This window comes from Betta splendens, chromosome 9 (assembly GCF_900634795.4).
Source record: "Betta splendens chromosome 9, fBetSpl5.4, whole genome shotgun sequence".
NCBI lineage: Eukaryota > Metazoa > Chordata > Actinopteri > Anabantiformes > Osphronemidae > Betta > Betta splendens.
This window is the reverse complement of record NC_040889.2, coordinates 25,194,406-25,217,956: the sequence shown is the minus strand read 5'-3', so window position 1 is coordinate 25,217,956 and position 23,551 is coordinate 25,194,406. Positions and strand designations below refer to the sequence as shown.

Below are 23,551 nucleotides of genomic sequence, written 5' to 3'. Positions count from 1 at the left end.
CCCCAGGGGGACGTGAGAGGAGTGGGATGCAGGGGAGGAAGCAGGGCCGGGGTGGAGGGTGGCTGAAGATGGAGTACCCCAGTACCACCCCTCCATGACGCTTCAGATTCCGTATCCTAGCAACGGCAGTCAGGGTGTGACCCCAAGTCATATGGCTCCATTCAGTTTCACACCTCTTGAACATGCAAGCGCACACACACACACACACACACACACACACACACACACACACACACACACACACACACACACACACACACACACACACACACACACACACACACACACACACACACACACACACACACACACACACACACACACACACACACACACACACACACGAGGGCCCGGTCGAGCCCAAACAGGGTCTCATGTACAACAATTAGCGCGGACGACGCCCACGCTCGCCTCCCCACAACCTGGCCATGCTGCCGGCCCCACAGGGAGCGAATCTAATTACTGTTAAGAGACAGAGGGGAGTTTATCTTCGCACACTTAAGATGATCCACACGCACCGGCTGCATCGGCCCATACAAAAACTCTCCATTTCTGCACGCTGTCAATCACATTCTAATTAAAGCAGCGTATTGATGGCATTCTCCTCTGCCCGATTTTCATATGGAATTAGTATTTAATGAATTGTGTGCAGATTAATTACAACATAATGATATTTAATTGTTAGCAGCTAATTATTGTGGCGCTCTTTGTTTTGCACTTGCTGGGAACTTTGTTTAGTTTTAGTTCAGAGACGAACAGTTGGCTAGAGAACACTTCATTGAGCACCGTTTAAACTTCAGTCGTTTCGGCGCGAGAGTCCTTTAATCACAATCACGTCGTCTTCTTTCCTGTAAAAAAATGAGTGCGTAATGTGTCAGTCAAGAGAAGTGATTAAAGACAGAAGGTTGGAAGGCAAGCCGTGGCTGAGGGGACCACGCTAATAAATGAGCTTTGATTTCCTGAGATCATATTGCCTGTGGTTTGCCTCCGCTGTCACCTTCAAACCTGAAATCTCAGGGTGTTTGCTGGTTGATCCCCCCCTTTGGAAGGGGATGTCTTGCCCCGGCTAATAAATTTATATTCGCCATTTATTATTTATCCAAGGATTATCTGTGTTGCCCCGAGGCCGTGTATGTACGATGTTTACAATGACCTTGGGGCCACGCACACACGGGGAACTGGTAAGTGATAATAAACAGCCGTGCAATAATTGTCCCAAAGTCATTTTACTTCCTTTCAACCCTGAGGAACCTTGCAAGCAAATCATGAGGACTATTGAATAAGATTGTCTACCGAGTCTGTATAACTACTCATTAGAACGCACTTTTATCATTTGTTATAATATAGCTCGCTCCTCTCCAAATGACATCATTAAACATAATTCACTCTTTAGCTCTTCTTCGTGTGTGCTGCTTTTGCTGATTTATCTCTACTTTTTATTTCATTTCCTCTCCAGCTTCCCATCTACTTGCTGCAAACTGCTGCACTGCCCCTCTGTGGTTGATCACAGAGCTGCATGGATGCCGTTACTGATAGATGAAAGAAAACGTATCACAAGAAAAGCAAAGGAAAAACGAACTGTTCACTCGCCTCACACTGATCCATGATTTCAATGGAACACAAGCAGAGAGCAGCTAGTTTACCAAGAAGAAACATCAGGTAGGAGGAGGCGAAACACACAAATACATTGTGTATGTGTTTACAGTATATACTGTATATACACACACGCAAAGGCTCAGGGCAATTTAGAAAATGTCATCAGGTCTGCAGAAAGAGAGGGAAATAGGCCTGCCTCCCATCTTTGTATCGGGAAAACAGGCGAGATTGATGAGTAGCGTCTGTTTATGATATCGGTTATTCAAGATGAAAGATGAGGGTTTGTGGAGGGGTTCCTCCCATTCACTGTCATTGATTTACACACACAAACACACACGAGAGCAGCGCGTGTCCTTGCTTTGTCAACAGCGAAGGTTATTTCATATGCAGTTGGACGCCTGACTAATAGGCCGAGATTCAAGGCGGCAGATGAATATGACGTTTGGTGACGACAACGGGCGAAACAGGAAGTAAGAAGGAGGAAGCGAGTGAGCGTCCGTGAGCGAAGAACCAGCATGAAACTGTGGTTTAAAAGCAATAAAAAGACGGCAGGTACATTTGTGGAGAGCAGTCGCGCTAGAAAACAAAGCACTCAGAGCTGGAGCCAATTCTCTTCTGGTGAATTAAAACCTAAACCTCTTTGGCGTTAACATCCACAGAGAGACAAGTGGCGCGGTAAGTGAAAGTGTTGCCCGTGTTTGTGTCAAAAGCCTGTTTTTCTTCCAGAGCCAATTAGCGCGACTACGGCACAAAGGCAGCTAATTTTGTCAAGCTCCTGTAAATGGAATGATGGATGCTGACGTTTGGGGGTGGGGGTGGGGGGTGGGGGGGTGGGGGGGGTTGGTGCACGCCGCCGCCGCCCGGCGAGGCCTCCTTCATTAGAGCGCCTTCCAGAGAAACGCATACGCACAGACACGGGGAGACGCACAAACAGGCCCCATTCAGGATGAATTAAAAACCTACAACACACTACTTTTCACAAGAGAGCATTCATTATGTGGCCCTAATGTAATAGCATAAAGCACAGGAGCAACAGCCTATCAAGTGCAGCGATTTGGCTTTTTCCACTTGTGCTGTTTCCCTGCCATAGGGTAATTTGTAGCACTCAGCTGCGCAGGCGAAAGTGAATCAAGATTAATTTACATGCAGACGAACACTTAGGAAGGTGGAGTGGGAAGCAAACGCACGGCCTCTGCGGCTGCAGCGCGGCACGAGGAAGGGAGAGTGTTGGATAATTAAAGAGCATCAAAAGCGATGGCTGCAGGCAGTTAAAAGGCGGCCGCCGCGCGCTCAGAATGCAGCCACATTCAGCCCGTTCTGATGGAAGCGCGGACTCCAATGGGACCTTTCATTTCCATTGAACGGGCTTGTTTTTTTTTTTTTTTGGGGGGGGGGGGGGCAGCGCTGGGACAGGAAGCCAGCGAGCGAGGCTTATTCAATTGAAGCGCTCGATTTGAATAACACACTGCTGCACACGGCGACAAAACCAATGAGTCCCTGAAGATGCGAGCGCGAAGTGACAAAGCTAAGTTGGACAAACCGCCGCCAACACTCAGACGGCTGCGAACACAAATGCACCGCGGAGAACGGGGGACAAGAGCGTAAATGAGCTGTTTGAGGTGGACACACAGCTCAAAGCAGTGATGGACGCCAGATCTTTGCCCGACTGAACAGACTTAACATGTGGGCGCAAGCGAGAGCCATCGCAGCGATGGGATGAGAGGAGGATCGTTGGTCGACCTGCTCCCCTCTATCACTCAGCGGTAATGGACCCTGGACCGGGCCTGCGACGGGGGGATCTGATCAAGGATGCCGTCCTGGAGAGGCGTGCACGCACATACACACACACCCATGCTGTCAAATCTGAATAAACACAAACACACATGGGCTGGATTGCGAGGTGCAGCTTGGGGATTTGGGGCAAGCGTCTGGCATATTTGGCCGTCTCAGATCTCCTGTCAGCTCCTGAATGCGGCATGACAGCGAGAGAGAGCCCGCTGCGTCTGGAGACCTGTCTCCATCTATGCATCTCTCACATAAACAAATTCTCCCATCGCTGTATTCAGACTAGCCTCTCTGCTCTATTACACACAACACACAGCTGCCACAAGCACTCAGACACCCAATCAACAACAACCAGAGAGCGCGAGGGAGAGAGAGAGAGGGAACGGAGAAGAATCAAGGGAAGAAGAAGTACAAAAAAAAACAGGGGGTGGGGGGGGCAGCGGAGGGAGATGGAGGGGAGGAGAAAGCGAGACGGGCGCAGCGCCGAGGGAGACGCTGAGATGAGAATGTCGAGAGGAGGGCCACCGCTCCGGAACTGTGCTCAGTGTTCTGTCTGGCCGAGCAGGAACCTCCTAAGAGCGGGAGAGCGGGCAGCGGCGCCGAGAGGGGAACGGGCGCCAGTGGGATGAGGCACAGACGAGGGCAGGAGCGGCCGGGGCCTGTGAACGCACCGCGTGCATGAAGTGTCGGGAGCACCTGCTTCCTCCATGAAACGGGAGGAGGAGGAGGGGGGGGGGGGGGGGGGGGGGGGGGGGGGGGGGGGCAGCCCCCACACGCCACAGGACCTTATGCACCATGTTACACGTTTGCTCGTTAGCTCCTTGACGGCCATTTGTTTTAATGAAATATAAATATAAATAAAACAAAAAGCGCAGTGATATCTTTAACCCGCATTAGGAAAAGTGGTCCCAACCTTTGATCTGTGTGCGTCTGTGTCTTCATATTTGATGAGCTTGGCCTTCACCCTTTATCAGACCAATCAGGACCTCAAGAAAAGTGAAGGACTTTATGAAGATCCTGACGACCAAAAATCACAAACAGCTCCGCAGTGACGTTGGACGAGCAGCGAGGGCGGCGTGTGGACTGTTCACACAGATTGATCTCCAACGATACAAAACATCCCTCCTGTTTCCTCCGCATCCCCGCTGTCTGCTGCCGCCTCTTCTGATCAGATTATCGATCCCCGACCGGTCGATCGGCTGCTATTCTCTGATCTGAGCTGGTCCAATTACTTTAGTGAGTAATAGTAATTAGTTTGCGTCTAGATCAATTCACAATGACAGTGGACCTGCAGACGGGGGCCCAACGGGTCCACTAACCACACTGAAGCAGGACACTGTGCTTGGTTTGTTGAATTCAATCCTATTATAACTCTGCACTGCACCGATCGGTGAACCTGCAGGTAATTACAAGGTCGGGACATGTTTTCTACAATAAAAAGGACAAATGTTGAGACTTTGTTTGTCAAAAATGCAGAGAAAGTATGTATTTACTTCTTAAAAATCAGCCCCTGCCATTGGTTTGACATTGTAAAGGTCATTAAAGGAAAGCTGGTGCTAATGTTGAGGGCAAATCTATTTATGTTGATAGTATTCATAGGCAATCTTTCCATAACATTGATCAACACAGTTTGTCTAATAGGAAAATAATAAACAATTACTCCTGCAGACGAGAAGGGTAATTGATTTTCTTCTGTAAATTACTACCGCCATCAGCCCTCCGTACACAGAAAGGTGATCATCTGCATAAAATCAATGGGATATGATCCTATCTGTATGATAATCATGGACTGTAACCAAGGAGCCTTCATTAGCTTCAGAGAGAAGAGCGAGATGGAGAGTGAAGCGCAGACCACAAACAGCAGCTTCACACAAAGTTGTCTTTAAACTCGTCCTCGTCAGTGAGCATGAAGTCGGTCTGATTCATAATTAGAGCTAGACCTCGGAAAAAATTTATGAAAGTATCCCATACATTGGACCTACAGTATTTTATTCACTATGGTGCTGACGTTTGTTTAACGTCTCATGAAAACACAAACTTCATAATAACCTAAACTAAGAATCACATGAAAACACTCATCTCCAAACAGTACAGACAGAAGCTGCATTAAATCTGCCTGATTCATTTGTGATGGGCGCTCACACCAACCCCGGTGTTCCCAGCCGGACACTGACTTATGGCGATGGGTTGGCCCCCCACAGGACAGCTAAATGTATGACTGAGTGCAGGCCCCCAGATCAATATGACCACCAGTATTTGGAATTACAATACATCAACATGGGAGTAACTGCCGGGAGCACAGAGGATGAATGAAACCACCATGACTTCCTATCCGTTAATTCAGACAGAAGAAACACTGGTCCTTAGAACCGTGACTGGTCATGTGATGCAGTGTGTGGGTTCATCCCCTGTGGGTCCAGATTGGAAGAGTGACCCCGGATCAAGGGTTTGTCTGCTGCACAGTGTTTGAACAATCTCCACCAATGTTTGTTTAGAGCATAAGAAAACCAAAGACACAAGTCTGTGGATTTAACAACACAATATTTAGCTTTACTTAATTCTATCTTCATATCTATTAATCACCTTGCATTTAGAAGCCACAGTCATATTGTATAATGAATCTATTCTGGACACCGGCCGCACTCAAAGCCTTTTCATTCTGCGCTCACTGAGGATAATGTGCTACACATTTTATTGTTGGATCCCAAAAACTAATGGAGATCTTTTCAGTAATAAAGGCTTTGGGCTTTTAAAGCTGGTAGAATGAGCAGCTGAAGACAAACGGCAAGAAGAGGCTTTCAGTATATTAGCTCCTCAAATCAAATCACCACAGAGGGAAGATGGGACCAGCATTTAAACACAGTAAGGAGCCCTGGACACAGAACAAATAAGTAAATGCTCCGTTTGAATAAGTCTCATATTAATGTCCCACTGTAAAGTAAAGCGTGTTGACACCTGATTACTACACTAGTCTGGGACGATTCCCAGCCCATTTACCATTTATGTTTCCATCACTGCTGCTCATTAGACAGAATGAAATCAAAACCTTTCACACTCGGCCCATTGCTTTTTAACAAATTACACCAAATTATCAAAACTACCGAGACTCAAAGTGAGGTGAAGGCACAGACTGACAAGTAGTGGCCACTGAAGCCAACACATCACCTCAATGCAGGTTGGAAACGTACAGCTGAATTATAGCTGTTGAAGAAGTAGTTTTGTCCAGATTGATGTCCTGTTTCCGTCATGACCGACTGGAAGGCTGAGATCACTCAATACTAATCAACAGGCTGGACACGAGCTGGTCTTTATCACTTTGTCCCCTTTATATGACTCCCAACCTTGGCTGCGCGACCAGTTGCCTGATTTCTCATTTTGTTGCACTGCGACTGACAGTGAGCAGCTCTGATTGAGGGGATCCATTAGGGATCAGCCTGAGGAAAGCCTGTTTGATGGATGAGACCAGCAGTCACCTTCAGAGCTTGCTAACAACACCTGTATCCTCTCTGTCTCTTTCTCACACACACACAGGCCATGCACACATTTGCTGACATCTAACAATTCACATTTATTGCACTGTGTCTCTGTTAGAGACAGAAATTTAGAAAGATAAAAATCTATATCGTCTTATCAGCTCTGACTGCTCCGTTCGACCTGTAGCAACCGGTGAAAACACCTGAAAAAAATAAGAGTTTCATTTTAAAGATACACGTATAGATTTGTCAGATAACACAAATATATTTGCTGCATTAACAAATATTCCAGAGCCAGACAATATAAAATGCAAACAAATAGCTGCATGTAAAATGTTCCAGTAAAACCCATCAAATGTTCCACTAGTCCTTCAATCAGATGCTTCAATGTGGACAAACCAAACTTAAACCTAGTAGAATGAACCACAATTACCATGACGTCAATTATGAATAAAAACTAAATATATAAAAGCATCTAGGTCGTTACATACAAACATGAATTAAAGTGTTTTAGTTTCAGGTGAAAAGGCAGGTACAAACAAGTGCTTTGTTTTCATTGCTTGATAAAATTACAAAGAAATGACTCAAACAATCTTTATGTCCACTCACTTTTGCCCCGTCACCCTCCGGATACGATCATACCAAGGTGTGACGGTGTCCAAACCCGCTGTACAGTACGTGTTGCTGCGTCTTCTGTGTCTAGCAGGCTAATTGCTCTCAGCTGTATTATCTCATTAGGGCCCATCAGCATTTGACATTTAAATACAGAGCTGCTAAAAGCCTCTCTGCTTATTTAACATTAACATTACCATCCATCACATCCCCCAGAGAGGCAGGGCAGGCTCAGGCTCTGGTCTTGTTAGCTCCTTTTCTCCTGCCTTCCAGCTCTTGAAACCATCAGGTTCCCCCCTCGCTTAAATTACAAATTGATGCATTTAATGAGAATAATGTTAATAGTTACAGCGCAGCTAAGGAGAATGCACAATACGGCACAGTGGGTTAATGAACATAGTATAAGCTATGGTGGGAATGCTGCGATGAGTTAACATAAGCAGAAAGGTGAAATGAAATATGGGAGATGAAGGCGGGAAGAGGGTGAAACCGAGGGAGGCAGGTCAGCAGAGCAGCGTGAGAGAGGGAAGGTAGAGCCTGATGGGCACCAAATGAACAAATTATGACGGGCTCCATTTTGCAGGATGGGGTCACCCCCACTCCCCACAGCCCCACCCGTCGCCTCCCGCGCTCCTCCACTCCTCCTCTCTCCCTCTGACAGTTCAATTTCCCCCTCTCGCCTCCCTGCTCCTGCCTGCTAATTGTGACTGAAGCCTTATCATTGGGCCCCCCATCCACCCTCAGTCTGAGGTATTGCAGTGTCTGAGAAAGGAGACTGGAATGTCAAAATGTTATCCAAGACAGCAAACAGCCAGAGAGACGGAGGTCACACACAATAAGGCCGGACGTTCGTCTGAATGCACCAGCGCAGGCCTCCACCTCCCACTGAAACGCTGCAGCAGAGTTCAGTGCAAATATCATAAAAATATAGTTTTGAATTCCTATCTCTAAAAACAGCGAACGCGTGGTCTCCACATATTTTACCAAGTGTTTAGCTTCTTGTCAGAGAACTGAAAGACTGGTTGCAGCGCAGGATGACTGAGTGCCAAGTGACAATCAAATCCAGTCATTAGAGAACACCTCTATTACACTAGAGCCAATGAAGCTGTGAGCCCATAGATTCTCTTCTAAGACATATTGGATTTTGGAGACTGACAAATCGAACTCGCATTCACAACAGGAGCAAATTCTCAGAGCCGGACTGGTTCACATGCTTTCTAAAAATGCCTGAACAGTGGTCACACTGGCGACACACACGCGCTCCTGCTCCAATCTTAGCAGAGAGCACTTGACTCTTTTTGTGCAAAGTGGAGCTGAGGCTCTGTTATTTACAGACTGGAGGAGGCAGGGTTTAAATGACGCCCGAGGATAGAGTTCGTCTCACACCAGCTCTCCATCTCTACTTTGTCATTCCAAATTGAAGTATTGCTGAAGAGCTTTACTTGTGGTTTCCTTGTTTTGTTGCTTACTTCCTTCTGTTCATACGCGACAAAGAGGGCGAGAAAGACGAAGCAATCTTTATTATGATTATGGGGGCAGCTGGCTTTTGATAGCGGAGGGCTTAAAGCCCTTCCGTGGTCAGCTGATGGCGCTGATCTAAGGTCAGAATAATCTGAATGCTGGAGGAACTGTGAGGACAAAAATCACTGACCCCAGACATCCCTCATCTCTGAAAGCTAGATAGAGGCTGAGAACGGCATAGAGGGGAGAAGATTCAGAGCAAGAGGGGGAGAGAGAGCACGTCGTCTATATTCCAACACTGGTAATGAGGGTTAATTCATTGGTTAAGGATTAACAAGGTGCAAGAGTATGATAGGAGAGCAGTTGTCTTCTCAAATATAGGTTTAAGTCTAGTCCATTATGCATGATGTAATTTCAGCTCCAGAGCCCCGCCTAGTGGGATGTAATTACACCATGGCTTCAGGGACTCTTCCTAAAGTACAACTCAGTGGGCAGTTCATGGTTAAGTCTTTATTTCATTGTCTGTGGTCGTCTCCCCCATCTCGCATTGTGCAATTAAGTACAAAAGCTTCTTAACCCCTGTGTAAACTATGTCAGTGTAATTGCATTAAGTTTTAAATATTAAATAAACTGTGTCACACACGATGTGAACAAATTACCAGGAATCGTAACCATCTTGCAAAGAAAGAAATGCTGGTTATGATGCTGCAGTGAATCAATGCTCAACTTCCTTTTAGGTGAAGTCTTACATTTGCATCTTAAAAAAAATCATGCTTCTTTTCAAATTAAGCAGTGTTTTGCTTTAGCTTTACAAAAATGGCCCTTTTACAAAAATGTATCTAATGCAGAAAATTTCATTTCTAAATTGCCATGTTTAATCATATGCAATGAACACAAATACACAGATGGTTTTCTGAAGCTCTGCAGTTTCAGCATCAGTACATAACGTCCAGACTTTGTGTTTGTTTTTATTAAAGACAGCAGATTTCAGCTAGGGTGATAATCGAGTCTAAAAAGGTGTTTTTCCACTAACTGTCAAAATTACGAAATGAATCTGCACATTTAACTAATGAGTGGGTTTGATCCCAGTGTGTGGGAAATAAGACGGACCTGACCTCCAGGTAATCTGAGACCGACTAATGACGGTTTGAGCTAAGCTAATATTTCATCATCAGCTATGTGGTGGAGGCACGCTCTCGACACTATTAGCGCACTAATGGCTAAATACTCCGCTAAGAAGAGCCCACACTGACAGGCCTAGCATCCGCAGGCTCGTTTAGCATGGACATAAATGAGAACGTGCAATGGAGACGTGCGAGACCAGCGTACCGGTGACCCCTATATATCTATACATACACATACCGCCGCACACAGACAGGCGATCAGGCACGGACATGGTGACCCCTACACGGCTGATGAGATGGGAGCTGATGTGCGAGTCAGACAGAGCCACATTTGTAAAAAGCGATAGCCAATTACAGCAGCCCGAGCCGGGGGATAATAGCCTGCCTGTCAGGGTCTGTGTGCAGTATATGCATGTGCATGTATGTGTGCGCGCGTGTGTCTGCGCTTGAGCACGTAGTCCCCAAGAGTGAATATTCTCATCTATTTGCCCTATATCTCCATTCCTTATATTAATTTCAGTGCAGTGCTGCAGCACAGGGCCTGGGTCGTTAGTGTGATTCATCTTAAACTCCTTCGAAAACGGGCACGAAAAAGACAAAGAGTAAGACGGGCCTATGGAAATGGGAGGCATATTTCTGTGAGATTTCAGCGAGATGCAATAACGGGGAGGATTTTTAATGCATAATAGGCTCTGTCTGTGTTTTATATTACAAATAATGTGCGACACTGGGCCAAGCAGAACATAAAGGAGGACAAGATAGGTGAAAAATTAGGGCTCTGTGAAAATGCAGAAACATGCATCTGTGCTTGAGCCACGACAGAAACACAGCACAGAGCAACAGCACAGAGCCTGGTGCTTTTTCATGGACTTTCCACAGACACATGATCTCCTCAAGGACTCGGCCCTGTCAGCCACAGTGGCCAGCCAGCTGAAACAGAGGAATGATAGACTATCAGAGGAAGGGAAACTGTTCAAGGGAATTGTATGGATTTAGTGGTCAAGTGCTGACACATGGCTTTGAGCGCGGTAGGAAAGCACTTTAACTCTTCAGTGCTTTTATCGCATGTACACACCCCATAAAACGTGGCGTCTGCGTTCCAACACACACACACACACACACACACACACACACACACACACACACACACACACACACACACACACACACACACACACACACACACACACACACACACACACACACACACACACACACACACACACACACACACACACACACACACACACACACACACACACACACACACACACACACACACACGGAGAGCGATGATCAGAAGCAGCAAGGCTCTCAGAATAAACTAATCTTTTTACTCCATCCCTGTAAACATTTACACGTGCCACGACGTCTGCAGACGGGTCCCTGCTGTGATGAGACTTCACCCGTTATGGCTCTGTGAGCAGCAGCCCGATTTTACTTTGATACCTACAATCCCAGTAATTCAGCCTTTAACAGCTGGTGAGACACAGACACCGCAACAAGCATCCCACCAGAATCCTGCATTTACAAATGCATTGTCCTCGCAGAAGCCATGTTATCATTTCCATAAAATCAAATCACATGGAAGGCAAAGAATGAAAACCACGAATGAAACACTACAGCAGAAGCATCAGTGCAATGCCTGTCATTGCATTGTTTTATTGATTTTAAGGCAGTTCTCTCTCTCTAACTGAAAATAAATAATTTTTCGAGGGCTGCTAGCAGACATCATTTTTAAATCTCGTTTTGGGCTGTAACAGTTTGCTCTGTTCATGTTATCAGCATTGCAACACTAGAAAAAGAATGAGAAAATAAAACAGTGCTGACATAGTGGATTAGAAAAGTTTGACAAAATTTTTACCCATAACTCCATAACTCACTTGTAGTTAACGAAATCCCAGATTGGAGTTTTAATGCTGAAAAACAAACAATGAAGTTGGACCGCATCCTATGCGATACTCCGCTCTCTCCTATTCATCTCTGTAATAGAGATGCAAGCTCTGTAATGCTCGCTGGGAGCCAAGCATGAGATTGAGGATTTCTCACACACCATGCATTATTCATAGTCCAGACCAACAGAGTGTGTAAGATGAGAATTACACAGCATGAAGAGAACAGGGGAGAGGGGAGAAGAAGGGGAGAGGGAAGGAAGGAGAGCAAAGGTAAGATACGGTCTTAGAGAGAAAGAGATGAAGGTGAAGAAACAAGGAGGGCGCTGGACGCTGGCAGATCTCCATTTCCTGTCCCTGTCAGGTTAACCCCAGGACGGCTTTTGGAGTTCGTGAACAGCGGGGTGGAGGAAATGAATATGGAACCTGGGAGCCCAGATAGCTCCACCAGATTGGCTCACAATTTGCATTTGTTAAATTTGTGTCTTGTGAGTCAGTTTGTATTCTGAGCACAAACTGAATAGTGAGCAGGAAATTTCAGGGTTCTGCTACGATTCGTGTCCGGCCTTCGTTCTCCATAATGAAAAACAGTGGGAAGTGAGTCAGGGTTGGAATTGATTTGTTTAACAATGGAAATGAAACAAAGTAGGAAGCATAGACCAAAATAGGAGGCATGTTATCTTAAATGAAAGCTCGAGACCAAGAAATTGCAAGATTGTAGCTGATGCAATTTGGCAAATGACTTGTAGAGAATGATATAGAGCACATTTCATCAGAATAATTGGTAGACGGTGAGAAAAAAAAAAGATTTATGTCCATTATGGCTAAAAAAACATTGCTGCGCTGACCAACAGACTTCTCGTTCACCTACGTTATACCTTCTAAAGAAAGAACTGACAACAATGTCAATACGTCTGCAACCATTTTCTTATTATTATGAAATCAAAGTAGAATGTGCAACATAAAACAGTAGCAATAAAATCTTTGCTATTCCTCTGATGACCCCGTTTACTTGGTCTGAAAGCCTTTCTCAGCAGGAGACTAATGTTATTAGTCTGCGTGGTTAATGGATTTTTGTCCTTCCAAGTTAAATACATGTGTGTGTGTCTGTGCGAGTGTGTGCATGTGTGTGTTCACGTCTCCTCAAACGCAGCCTTAATGACAAGAATGTGATGGTTACTGGCTTTTTAACTTCCCAGTGATGAAAAGCCAGTATTAATTTAGGCTACAGATTTCATTTGTTCCGAACAGGAAAAACAATATAAATCACTTTTAGAGTGATTAGAGAGAGGGTTGGATTAATCCAGGCCTGATTAGGGCATTATGCTGGCTTGTTATGGACACACAGGGTGACTGACGGTAATTACTGTCTGTAATAGAGGAGCACACACAAGCCATGGCACGGTGTGTGTGTGAATGCATGTGCCTGTGTGTGGTAATGTACTGTATGTGTGTGTGTGGACAGTTTGATGGAAACCAGGTTTGATAATGTTTGCTTTTCACCAATTACACATTGAAATATGTAAAGTGTGTGCGATTAGAGTTGGAGCTGAGAGCCGACTCGTGTGGGAGACAAAGGCATCAGGAGTGGTGGAGAGAGGAGAGGTGAAGGCAGCACGGCTTTGTTTATGATTATTGATAACCTTGGACAAACATATTCACCCAGGTAATAAAAACAAATGGCAGCAGGTAGAGCAAATATTACCCAGTGGAAAATTAGAGGGGTTCTAAATCAGCAAATCGAACATCAATGTGTGCAACACACACACACACACACACACACACACACACACACACACACACACACACACACACACACACACACACACACACACACACACACACACACACACACACACACACACACACACACACACACACACACACACACACACACACACACTCTATATCCACAATATAGACAACATCTTGGTGGAGTTTCAACCTGTGCAAAACTGTCTACTTTGAATTAAAAGGAAATTGTGATGAATCTTTTAATCATTTACCATTTTAAGATCAAAGTTAGACATAACTTTAAGAAAACCTAGCTCCATTATTTACAAGCTGCTTGTTTTACTGCAGCAGAAATCATAAAGCAGCTGCAGTAAAAACTCCATATGCCAACATTGTCCTTATAATGGGGAGTTTCCTGCAGGTGTAAAGCTGAATATCTTTTACAGTTTGGAAGCAGACATAAGGCAGCCAATGAGATGTGCCCCATTAAAGCCGTGGAAAATAAGTACGCGCCTTTAGCACAACGCTGCACATCTCTCCTCCGGCTGCGCTGTCCCCTCTCCCAGAGCACTTTGTCTCTCTGCTCCGTGTTCCTTCCCCATCCTTCTTTCTTTATGGCAGCAATTGTTCCTTTTCATCACATCATTGGTTGAAAGAGAACTTTAACACACCGTTGGCTCAGCAAGACCTCCGCATGATTTGATAGTTTGATAGGCTGAGAGCACCCCCCCCCCACCGCGCATCGGTCCCTTTGGGCTGTAAAACAACAGTCTAGAAGCTTATTTTATGAGTGCACGCCTCTGCTCTTTGCATGTTTATGTCAAACATTTGGAACAAATGGCATCCATTGGCTGGAACAACACAGATAAATCTAGTCAATTCACAAGCAAGGAGAGCAACACAGGCCACTGAGAAAGGGGCCCACTTGATGGCTGACAAGAGGAGTGCTTGCATTATTCAATTAATACCTGAAAGGGGCACATTTTATGCAGCATTTACTAAAGCAGCCACTGGTAAATGCACGCATGGTGCACACAAATAAAAACACACGTACTCAAACACAAACACTGGGACTTACGTTCGCATCCCGGGGAAAAAACTGGACTCCCCTTCCATTTTGCCAAATCAAATATACAGTGAGAGCAAGCTAAAAGGCACTTTCAATCAGCCGCTCTGGGTCTGTCTGTCAATCTGGGAACAACAACAATCTAGCCTACTTGGAGTGGTCTAGTCAACATCCATTCTCCAATAAATTCAATCAGTGATGCTTTGTGTTTGTGTGTGTGTGTGCGCGTGTCGCGGGCCTTGTGTGTCTTTGTAGGAGAGGCACAGAAAGGCTGAGACGCTTCCTGACAGGCCTGTTTTAGAACAATAAAAGAATTTCACCGTGACACCTGCATGGATGTTGAATATGCAAGGAAAAGATAGAGACACCAAGTTTGGGATGCACGGGAAATAAACTGGAAATACGTCGACGAATCAATTTCGCATCGAGCACAATCCCATTCTTCATTCGAAGTGACAATGGGAATCTTTAGTTCACCAGATAAACTTGGAAAGCAAAGCAGCAGAGTTAACAGGCCTGAGCTAATAACACTGATGTGGAGGACTGCACGCTGGAGTGATTGTCTGGCTGTTTGAGACCCAAAAGCAGCACTAGCAGGCTCATCATGGCCCCGCACTCTCATTATTTGGCCACAAATGGAAATGCAAATCGCTCGCTTTGCTGCGGACGCCTCAAATTTATTAAACTAAAAGGTTTAATTTCCATTTTTCTCTGCATCAGCTTTATTTATAAATGTCGTGCCCTATGAAGACCCCGTTATTTTCTCCCTCTCCTGCAGGCTCTTAACAAATCTGCTCATTAATATGGAAATGGAGAATCAATCGCTTTTCCGGTGACAGAGGGCTGTTTCACTCGGCGGTGTGTAATGCGCTCTGACTGGTCATCAGCACAAACAAATTCACACGCACACACACACACACACACACACACACACACATTAAGCTGTATTTTACTGCATACCTATATACAGTATCTATATTTTCATCCACGCTTAAATTAATATTCCACATACTTTACCACACGGCCATAACCTCAGTGCAGCGCTGGGTTTTCAGGCCCATTCAGTTGATTGTCAGGCTCCTGCCAGAACGGCACCAGATGTTACAGCATTAATAACCCATAATATCAAGTCTTGCTTATCCAACCTTTCAGAGCCCTAAAATAACACTCATAGACCTTAATGAGATCTAATTATGCACAAGGTTCTTATTCAGGGCAATATGATGATAATTGCATCTGGAGCTTTTAACACTTGGTCGTCATGTTGGCCAGTAAATTGCCTCCCTCTCTCTCTCTCTCTCTCTCTCTCTCTCTCTCTCTCTCACTCTCTCTCTTTCTCTCTCCCTCCGTCTGTCCGTCTGTCTCTCCAGCGCCTCGTATTCTGCCTTTCCTCAGCCAGCAGTGGGGAGTGAACTATCACACCTATCCACTCTGGTCGGCGACCTAATGAACATTTCTAAATGGCCATGACCAGCTGGTTAAGAGACTAATGCCGCAGCTATTAGCCAAAGCGGTTGTTTCCACACAGTCATTTGAGGAGAGCTGTGCAGAGTCAGGAGAGAGTGGACAGACATACGGGTTTGCCGTTGGTTCTCGCGCCGCTACTGTCCACGCACGCACAGCTACAGCACACGCACACGCGCACACTGCACAGCGTGTTTATCTTTCACATTCTGCAGCAAACAAACCATGTGACGTTTTCTCAACCCACAGTGCATTAGTGCTTATTAGGGCCCCAAGGTGTGCGAGTGTATGTGAGCATCTTATTAGGAAAATTCTGTTTCACTCAGGGTCTTAGCACTGCGGTTGCAGACCAGTGGCCATTGATTATTCATAGAGTCAGTGATTGGGTCCATTAATACGAAATTAGGGAAGGAACCGATGCTCATTTTGTGTGCACAAGTGTGTGCGTTTGTGGGCAATGTGGACAGGAGCTGAATCGTAATGAACCCAGAGTTGGCCTGTGTGCTGTCAGCGTGGCACAGTATATAGGAAAAGTACATAAACCAGAATGGGCCCAGTACAGTACTTCTGTACCAAGGTGCAAAAGTACTAAAAGAACCAGAGTTTAAATCAAGTGGTTTTATTTAAATATGAATGTAGGATTAGAACAAAAAAATAGCTCAAGCTCCATCATTTACCACATACTGTAGGATTTCCACCTAATAGCATTTGTTCTTCAATTGAAACTTAATCTGGGTAAATGGTGCTTAAATGTTTAAATCACATTTACAGGCTGTCAACTGATCTGGTGCTCTTCACATGGTCACCCTTCGTTTAAATGAAAATAAATTGATGGCAAATGAGAAAGGATTCTGCAAAAGCAGCTGAAGGCGTCTTACTGGATTGTAGCGCCCCCAAGTGGCCGTTTCTGGCAACGACGAGTTTCTCAGTCACAGGAAAGGAAAAAAATGCAAAGGATAGTTTGCTAAGGAGATGAAATTAATTTGAGTCAATTGCCTGAGATTACTTCTACTGGTACATATGTAATAGATGGTCTTGTTTCACATCACCATTTGTTTGGTCATATATATGTATTATAGGTTTTCAAATTCTGTAGGCATGCGATTTATATACAGGTACAAAGGCAATTCTAATGTGAAGTCTGGTGAAATCATTTTAATAAATTCTTGCATTTTGTTTTTGTCGGTTCATGTCGGTTCAGTCAATTTCACACTCCAGATAGGTGAGCTCTGTAGCATGCTCAAAATTCATAATTATTTCCTTCATGTACAGTGAACTTGAATTCTAATGGATGTGTGTTGTTAGCTAAGATAAAAGCTAATCATTCTTGTGTGACTGAAACTTAATTTTGGGTGGAACACTAGATGATAGATATAGTATGGCAGAGTATAATATATCCCTCTAAAATGTAAGGAGGGACAAATTTACAATAGAATACAAACAGGAATAAATATGGTAAATATAAATTATAATTTTACTCAAGTAACCAAAATCAAAACTTACTGAGCAACTACAGCTACAATAAAACAAAAGAAAATAACTATCACCATTCTTAAATCATGGATGTAATACCAAAGAAGGACCGCCAGCAGCCTCCCAGACTCCATCATCCCTCAGGATCAATGTGTTTGTTTGTCTGTGGTTAAAAGGTCAACATGCATCTAATACTTTACGCAGGTGATGACTAAGGGGCAGAAGAACAGAAGAACAGAGGTCTAACATTTCTGCTTCCTTCTCAGAGGTTCCATTATGTGCAATCGCGGTGAGTTCATGTGTACTGTACTTATCGTGACGTCACGCTGAGGCAATGACGTAGAGGACGCCGCTGGTCACGCATGATCATCATCCCCTGCCATTTTTCTGCTAGCAGCTAGCGTGCACCGCAAAGAGGGGGGGTCTCCATCAGCAGGAGGCGGAGAAGACCGCAGGAAGCAGCGAGGCAGGCAAACCGAGGGACCGAACCTTCCCTGGAGAACAGTAGACCGTCATCAGAACGCCCTCACAATGTCCGACTTTGACAGCAACCCGTTCGCAGACCCGGACTTCAGCAACCCCTTCCAGGTAGCATCCTCGGCTAGTTAGCGAGGCCAGCGCCGATGCTAGCGGCCAGCTGGACAGTTAGCACGTAGCGGGGGCTTCGTGGCTAACGGCCAGAGCGAGCCCGTTATCGGTCGCATTACGGCATCGCTTGCGCAAAGCAAAGCTGGTGGTTCGCGGAGCGGGTTTCATCGCGCCGTGGCCCCGAGGCGGGTCGCTTTGGCGGCAGTAATTAACAGATGTACTGTGAACAAAGACCCAAGATGTTAGCTAGCTAGGACTGCCCACCACCAGTAAACATACTGGACGCAGCTTTTTGCCTTGATGGCGAATTCAAAAATTGCAGCTTCCAAATGTCCTCGGTGTGTTACACATCTAAATACACGTTTTAAGTGTTATATTTTCACAGAGTTCATGTTCATCAGCCAGTGAAGTGCTGCAACGCAGTCCGCACGCATTAAATACTGATTTAGCTAAAACTGTTGAAATGCCGACTCCTTACTCATCGTCACACACTTACTACTAGTTAAGTGTTTCAGACACGCATAAGCTTTTATTTCCGGCTAGAAGCACACAACACGCTCTGTTACAGTAGATTTTTTCCAACTGAAGGACTGTCCTACCTCTGCAACCGGACCATGGGTCGCTGCTGTCGCCGCAGCAGGTGATTCGGTCGTGGAGCCTCTCCCACCTTTACCTGGAGGCGTTTCCACCCGTGGGTGGAGTCCACCTGCACGCTGCAGCTTCTTCATGACACAGTGCACCATAGCTCACTATTAACTGTCCTGACGTGCAACTGGCTGTTTCTACACTCTTTTGCACCTTGATTCACAGTGTTTTTGGCTACTGGGTCATGAAAAGAGAAAAATGACCTCAACCCTCTGTCCTGTAGGATCCTTCTGTGACCCAGGTGACCCGGTCTGCCCCTCCTGGTGGCTTGGAGGAGTATAATCCCTTCACAGATGGCAGAACGGTCAGATCAACCATTATTACTACTGTTTAATGTGCACATGGATGTGTTTGTCTTTGACCTCATTTTTCCCAGCAAACTCTTTCTCTCTTCCTGTGCTCAAACACAGCGGATTTCACTGACTAAATATGAGCGTGCCCTAATTACAGTCTTGATTTTGAGCCTGTCTTTGGGTCGTACTCATACTGACACAGCGGGTCTGATTACAGGCAGCCCCTGGAAATGCCCCCAAATCTACTCCGGCCCCTTCCCAGAACACACAGCCTGCAATCATGAAGCCCACAGAAGAGCCGCCGGCCTACACGCAGCAACAGACACAGGTACTGCACAGAAACGGGTTAAATCACATGTGCATTCCCCCTTCTGTAGCTTTTACCTTAATACTCCTTCAGTACTAACTGTAAAACAATAAGTGAGCCCCAAGCTTAATAAAAGGGAACTCAGCTTTGTTACATACCCGTGGATGTTGTCTTTGAGATATTAGGTAGAGAGTTGAGGTTTTTCTGTGTTTGTCTTAGGACCAAGCACGTGCTCAGGCTGAGTTGTTAAGAAGGCAGGAAGAGCTAGAGAAGAAAGCAGCGGAGCTTGATCGCCGGGAGAGAGAGCTACAGTCCCACGGAGCTGCAGGTCAGTCCTCCCGTCAGTCATTTATCCTTCATGCTGACACAGTTGATTTGAGTGTATAGCCTGTATATAGTATTTCATTTTGTGATAGCATATATGGCAAGTCATTCAAACACTGCTGCCCTTGTTTACACAGGGCGTAAGAACAACTGGCCCCCACTGCCAGAAAAGTTCCCCGTTGGTCCTTGCTTCTACCATGATATAGCAGTGGACATTCCTATAGAATTCCAAAAGACTGTCAAGATCATGTACAACCTTTGGATGTGTAAGTAGATCAGTCCGATATTAGAATTTCCTCCTTCTCACACAATGCAGTCTCAAGCCTGTCGACTGCATAATTCTCTTTCTTCCTTTCTACCAGTTCATGCAGGAACGCTCTTTGTGAACATGTTTGGCTGTCTGGCCTGGTTCTGTGTGGATGCATCTCGTGGTATAGATTTTGGTCTGGCAATGCTCTGGTTCTTGCTGTTTACCCCCTGTTCATTTGTCTGCTGGTACAGACCGCTGTATGGGGCTTTTAGGTAAGCAGGTACACAGAAAAGCATACGTCATATAATGTTTAATATTGTTTGTCTCAATTTCTTTGCTGCTATATTACTTCCTCTCACTACCTTGTGGTCTGTCTTCACAACAGGAGCGACAGTTCATTCCGCTTCTTTGTGTTCTTCTTCGTCTATATTTGTCAGTTTGGGGTTCATGTGCTACAAACTATTGGAATCGCTGGTTGGGGAACTTGGTGAGCTTTTTGGGTGTTTTCATTCTCGCTGATTCTGCGTCTTCATGTGCCTGTGCTCAGATGTACTCTGATTGACATTGATTATTCTTTTCTGCCAGTGGTTGGATCGCAGCGTTGACTGGCCTCAACACAAGTATCCCAGTGGGCATCATCATGTTGGTGATTGCAGCCCTGTTCACAGCGCTCTCTGTGGGCTCGCTTATTATGTTTAAAAAGGTAACTCAACCTGGCTGGTTCATGCGCTGCTTTGCCAGAGGCCCTGTCTCAGTAGTAACCCGTGTAACTCGATGCCGGCTCACTTTCTCCTCCGCTCTTTCCAGGTGCACGCGCTCTATCGTACAACTGGGGCTAGTTTTGAGAAGGCTCAGCAGGAGTTCGCAACGGGAGTCATGTCTAACAAGACGGTTCAGACTGCAGCCGCCAACGCTGCAGCCAATGCTGCATCCAATGCTGCTCGTGGGGCCTTTAAACCTCATCCCTAGACCCACATGTACATGCACAAGCGCGCACGCGCGCGCGCACACACACACACACACACACACACACACACACACACACATACTAAGAAGATGAAGATGGGCATCTCTAACCCAGCTGGTTGTCAGATAAAATTGATTTAATTTATGAATGTTGAAATGCTAATATTTACCTAAAAATTGTAAAGTAAACAAGTAAAACAACTGCGCTGAGCTGTCCATCTTCACTTGAAAAAGCTCTCCTACATCCACCCTTTCTGCTTTTTAGTCAGGCTGCTCACATCTCTTGAAATGTCCACTGAGTGACTCAAGGTGAGGTCCCGACTCATCCTTGGCGTTCCCTGTTCTTCTTTCCCTTTGACGTCCTCCTAGGCCAGGCAGAGGTCGCAGCATACCTTATTTTTGTAACAGCGCTCACCACCGTGCAGCTTCCTGCCTGGTCACTAACCTATGGAGATAATCTGATCATGGTGTTTTGCACATACAGTATTTCTGGTTTTCTAGTCACATACAGGAAGTGCAGTGTATGTGTGAATGGCCGGACCCGTGTGTGAATGTAGAGTATTCACTTCATGAAAATTATGGCTATGACTTGTTTGTTTGTTTATTTTAGGAATCCAGTGCTTGGTCACTGATATCTGAAAGGTCAATATCACCTTGACTTATATCATTGCTTCTATTCTGAGACAAAAAAGTGTCTTTATCGTAAAGCTTATGTCATATGAACAGTAAAATGTTCAGATTTAAGAATCTGCCACTTCACCAAGTAGCAAACCCTCTGTGTGCTCCTTTTATTGGCAAAGTAGGTCTGATTGGCATTCGTGTGGCCTACTAAGATTCGACAGCATGATAGCAGCACGCATGTTTAGTACAGTACTTGAGGCACAGTAGAAGTCAGTGTGTCCCCTATTAGCCCTTTCTGTGGCTACAGGCATCACTTCAGTTCTGTTTCACTTTCTGTAAACGTTGCTGCATGTGCTGGTGGCTATTTAAATAACTGATGATGATTGGGTCTATTTTTGAAGATGGACTGAACAGTCCTCCACCTCTCGCCACAAATCTAAAACAAGGTTTGATCAGATGCCTTCTTTGCCTCCGTACAGGAGTGAACTTTTCTGCTCACAGTATCTCGTTTTTCTTTCTAAGTGTTTGACATTAACAGACTACTACGTGTTTTGTAGCCCTCGACTCTTAGGTAAAAACTAACGCTGCTATGAACCCGGCTGTGTCGTGTTTCCTTTTGAAAAGAACAAATGATTTACTCCAGAAGAACTGAGAGATGTGACTGGAATTTTCACACAGAACAACATGACATGATTTTCCTTCAGATGAACCTGCATTACATTCCTAGTAATTTAAAACAACCTGGGATATCACCATGAATGAACATTACTAAACATTAGCATTGGGCTTGATACGCATTGAGTGATACCATTAATTTATATATGATGACAAGTGTTATTTAACACGAGGTTGTACAGACTGCTGTCACTGTAGTGAAGTATGGATTTGAGATATATTTGTGTTGTGCTTTAGCACCAAACATAGAGATGGTGAATGTCTGAAGATGCATGAGAGATGACTGATACTGCTGTTTTTACACATTAATGGACTGAACATTATCATTATACGCTAAATACTGGAGCACCAGTTTGTCTTGAAACAATTAAGCAACAACCTGGTTCTGTGTGGACGTTGTTTTAAATTGGTTGCACATTTCATGTTTTCTGTTGAACTTAGTGCAGAAAATGAACATGTTTTTATTTATGGTGTAATTTAAGTTTGCTTTGATTTGACGTTACATGTTATGTTCGTGTGGTTTCTGTAATGACATGATCATAGCAGAGGCGAGTTGACTGTACAGGAGGAGTATTTGTGTGGATGAGCGAGTGTGTACGATTGGTGTGAAAGGAACGAAAGCGTCTCCCTCAAGTGTTATTCTATATCCTGAAAAGCTGTGAGAAATTTACCAAATGTCCATAGAGATTTGTTTTCAAATCTTTCTTTGTGATGTGTTCCTTTGCCATCATTTACTTTACAATATAACACAACTTTTCTTTACTGCGCACCCACAGTTCTCATGTAGTCGTACGCTCTCTGAGGAAGCCATGCCACAGTTTTTGGATGTGTTTAACCAGGCGGTCAGTACAGAACATTCAACAGTTTTGACCCGTGACCATGTTATTTCACTCAATCGGAGAAGAAACTCATTCAAAAGGGACACTTGTATATTTTGTAAAGTATAAAACCTGATCCCCGTTATCAATCACGTGTAAAAAGAAATGTAATGCACTCTTGTCTGGCCTTTGTCGCATGTGAAATAGTTTGAGTTTTGTATATTTATGGTATTAACATGAAATAAAATTTGAAAGAAATCTTTTTACATGTTTTTTTCCAAAAACCAAATGAAAACTCTTGTCCACTTCCTCCAGACAGAAAGCCTGACACTTCAGCCGTGCTGACGTGAGCCAGTGCTTCTCAGCTGGTGCTGTCTACTCTCC

General features: G+C 44.9%; 1 protein-coding gene and 1 long non-coding RNA gene across 3 annotated transcripts; one reads left to right on the top strand and one right to left on the bottom strand.

Moving 5' to 3' along the window:
- Positions 1-17,662: 17,662 nt before the first annotated feature.
- Positions 17,663-18,131, bottom strand: LOC114862003 (uncharacterized). Its single transcript, XR_003786916.2, has 2 exons — positions 17,991-18,131; positions 17,663-17,891 (listed from the first exon to the last, which is right to left on the bottom strand). It is a non-coding gene; the product is annotated as an uncharacterized LOC114862003 (long non-coding RNA).
- On the top strand, positions 18,064-23,425 carry LOC114862002 (secretory carrier-associated membrane protein 1-like). 2 transcript variants are annotated; one of them, XM_029161818.3, is made up of 9 exons: positions 18,064-18,268; positions 19,137-19,217; positions 19,424-19,534; positions 19,733-19,841; positions 19,975-20,103; positions 20,200-20,359; positions 20,473-20,574; positions 20,673-20,790; positions 20,895-23,425. In XM_029161818.3, the coding sequence occupies exons 1-9, from the start codon at positions 18,212-18,214 to the stop codon at positions 21,054-21,056; spliced, it is 1,029 nt and encodes a 342-aa protein (XP_029017651.1). In that variant the 5' UTR covers positions 18,064-18,211; the 3' UTR covers positions 21,057-23,425. The 2 variants fall into 2 exon arrangements, with proteins under 2 accessions (XP_029017651.1, XP_055367544.1); XM_055511569.1 differs by lacking the exon at positions 20,473-20,574.
- The last annotated feature ends 126 nt before the right edge of the window (positions 23,426-23,551 follow it).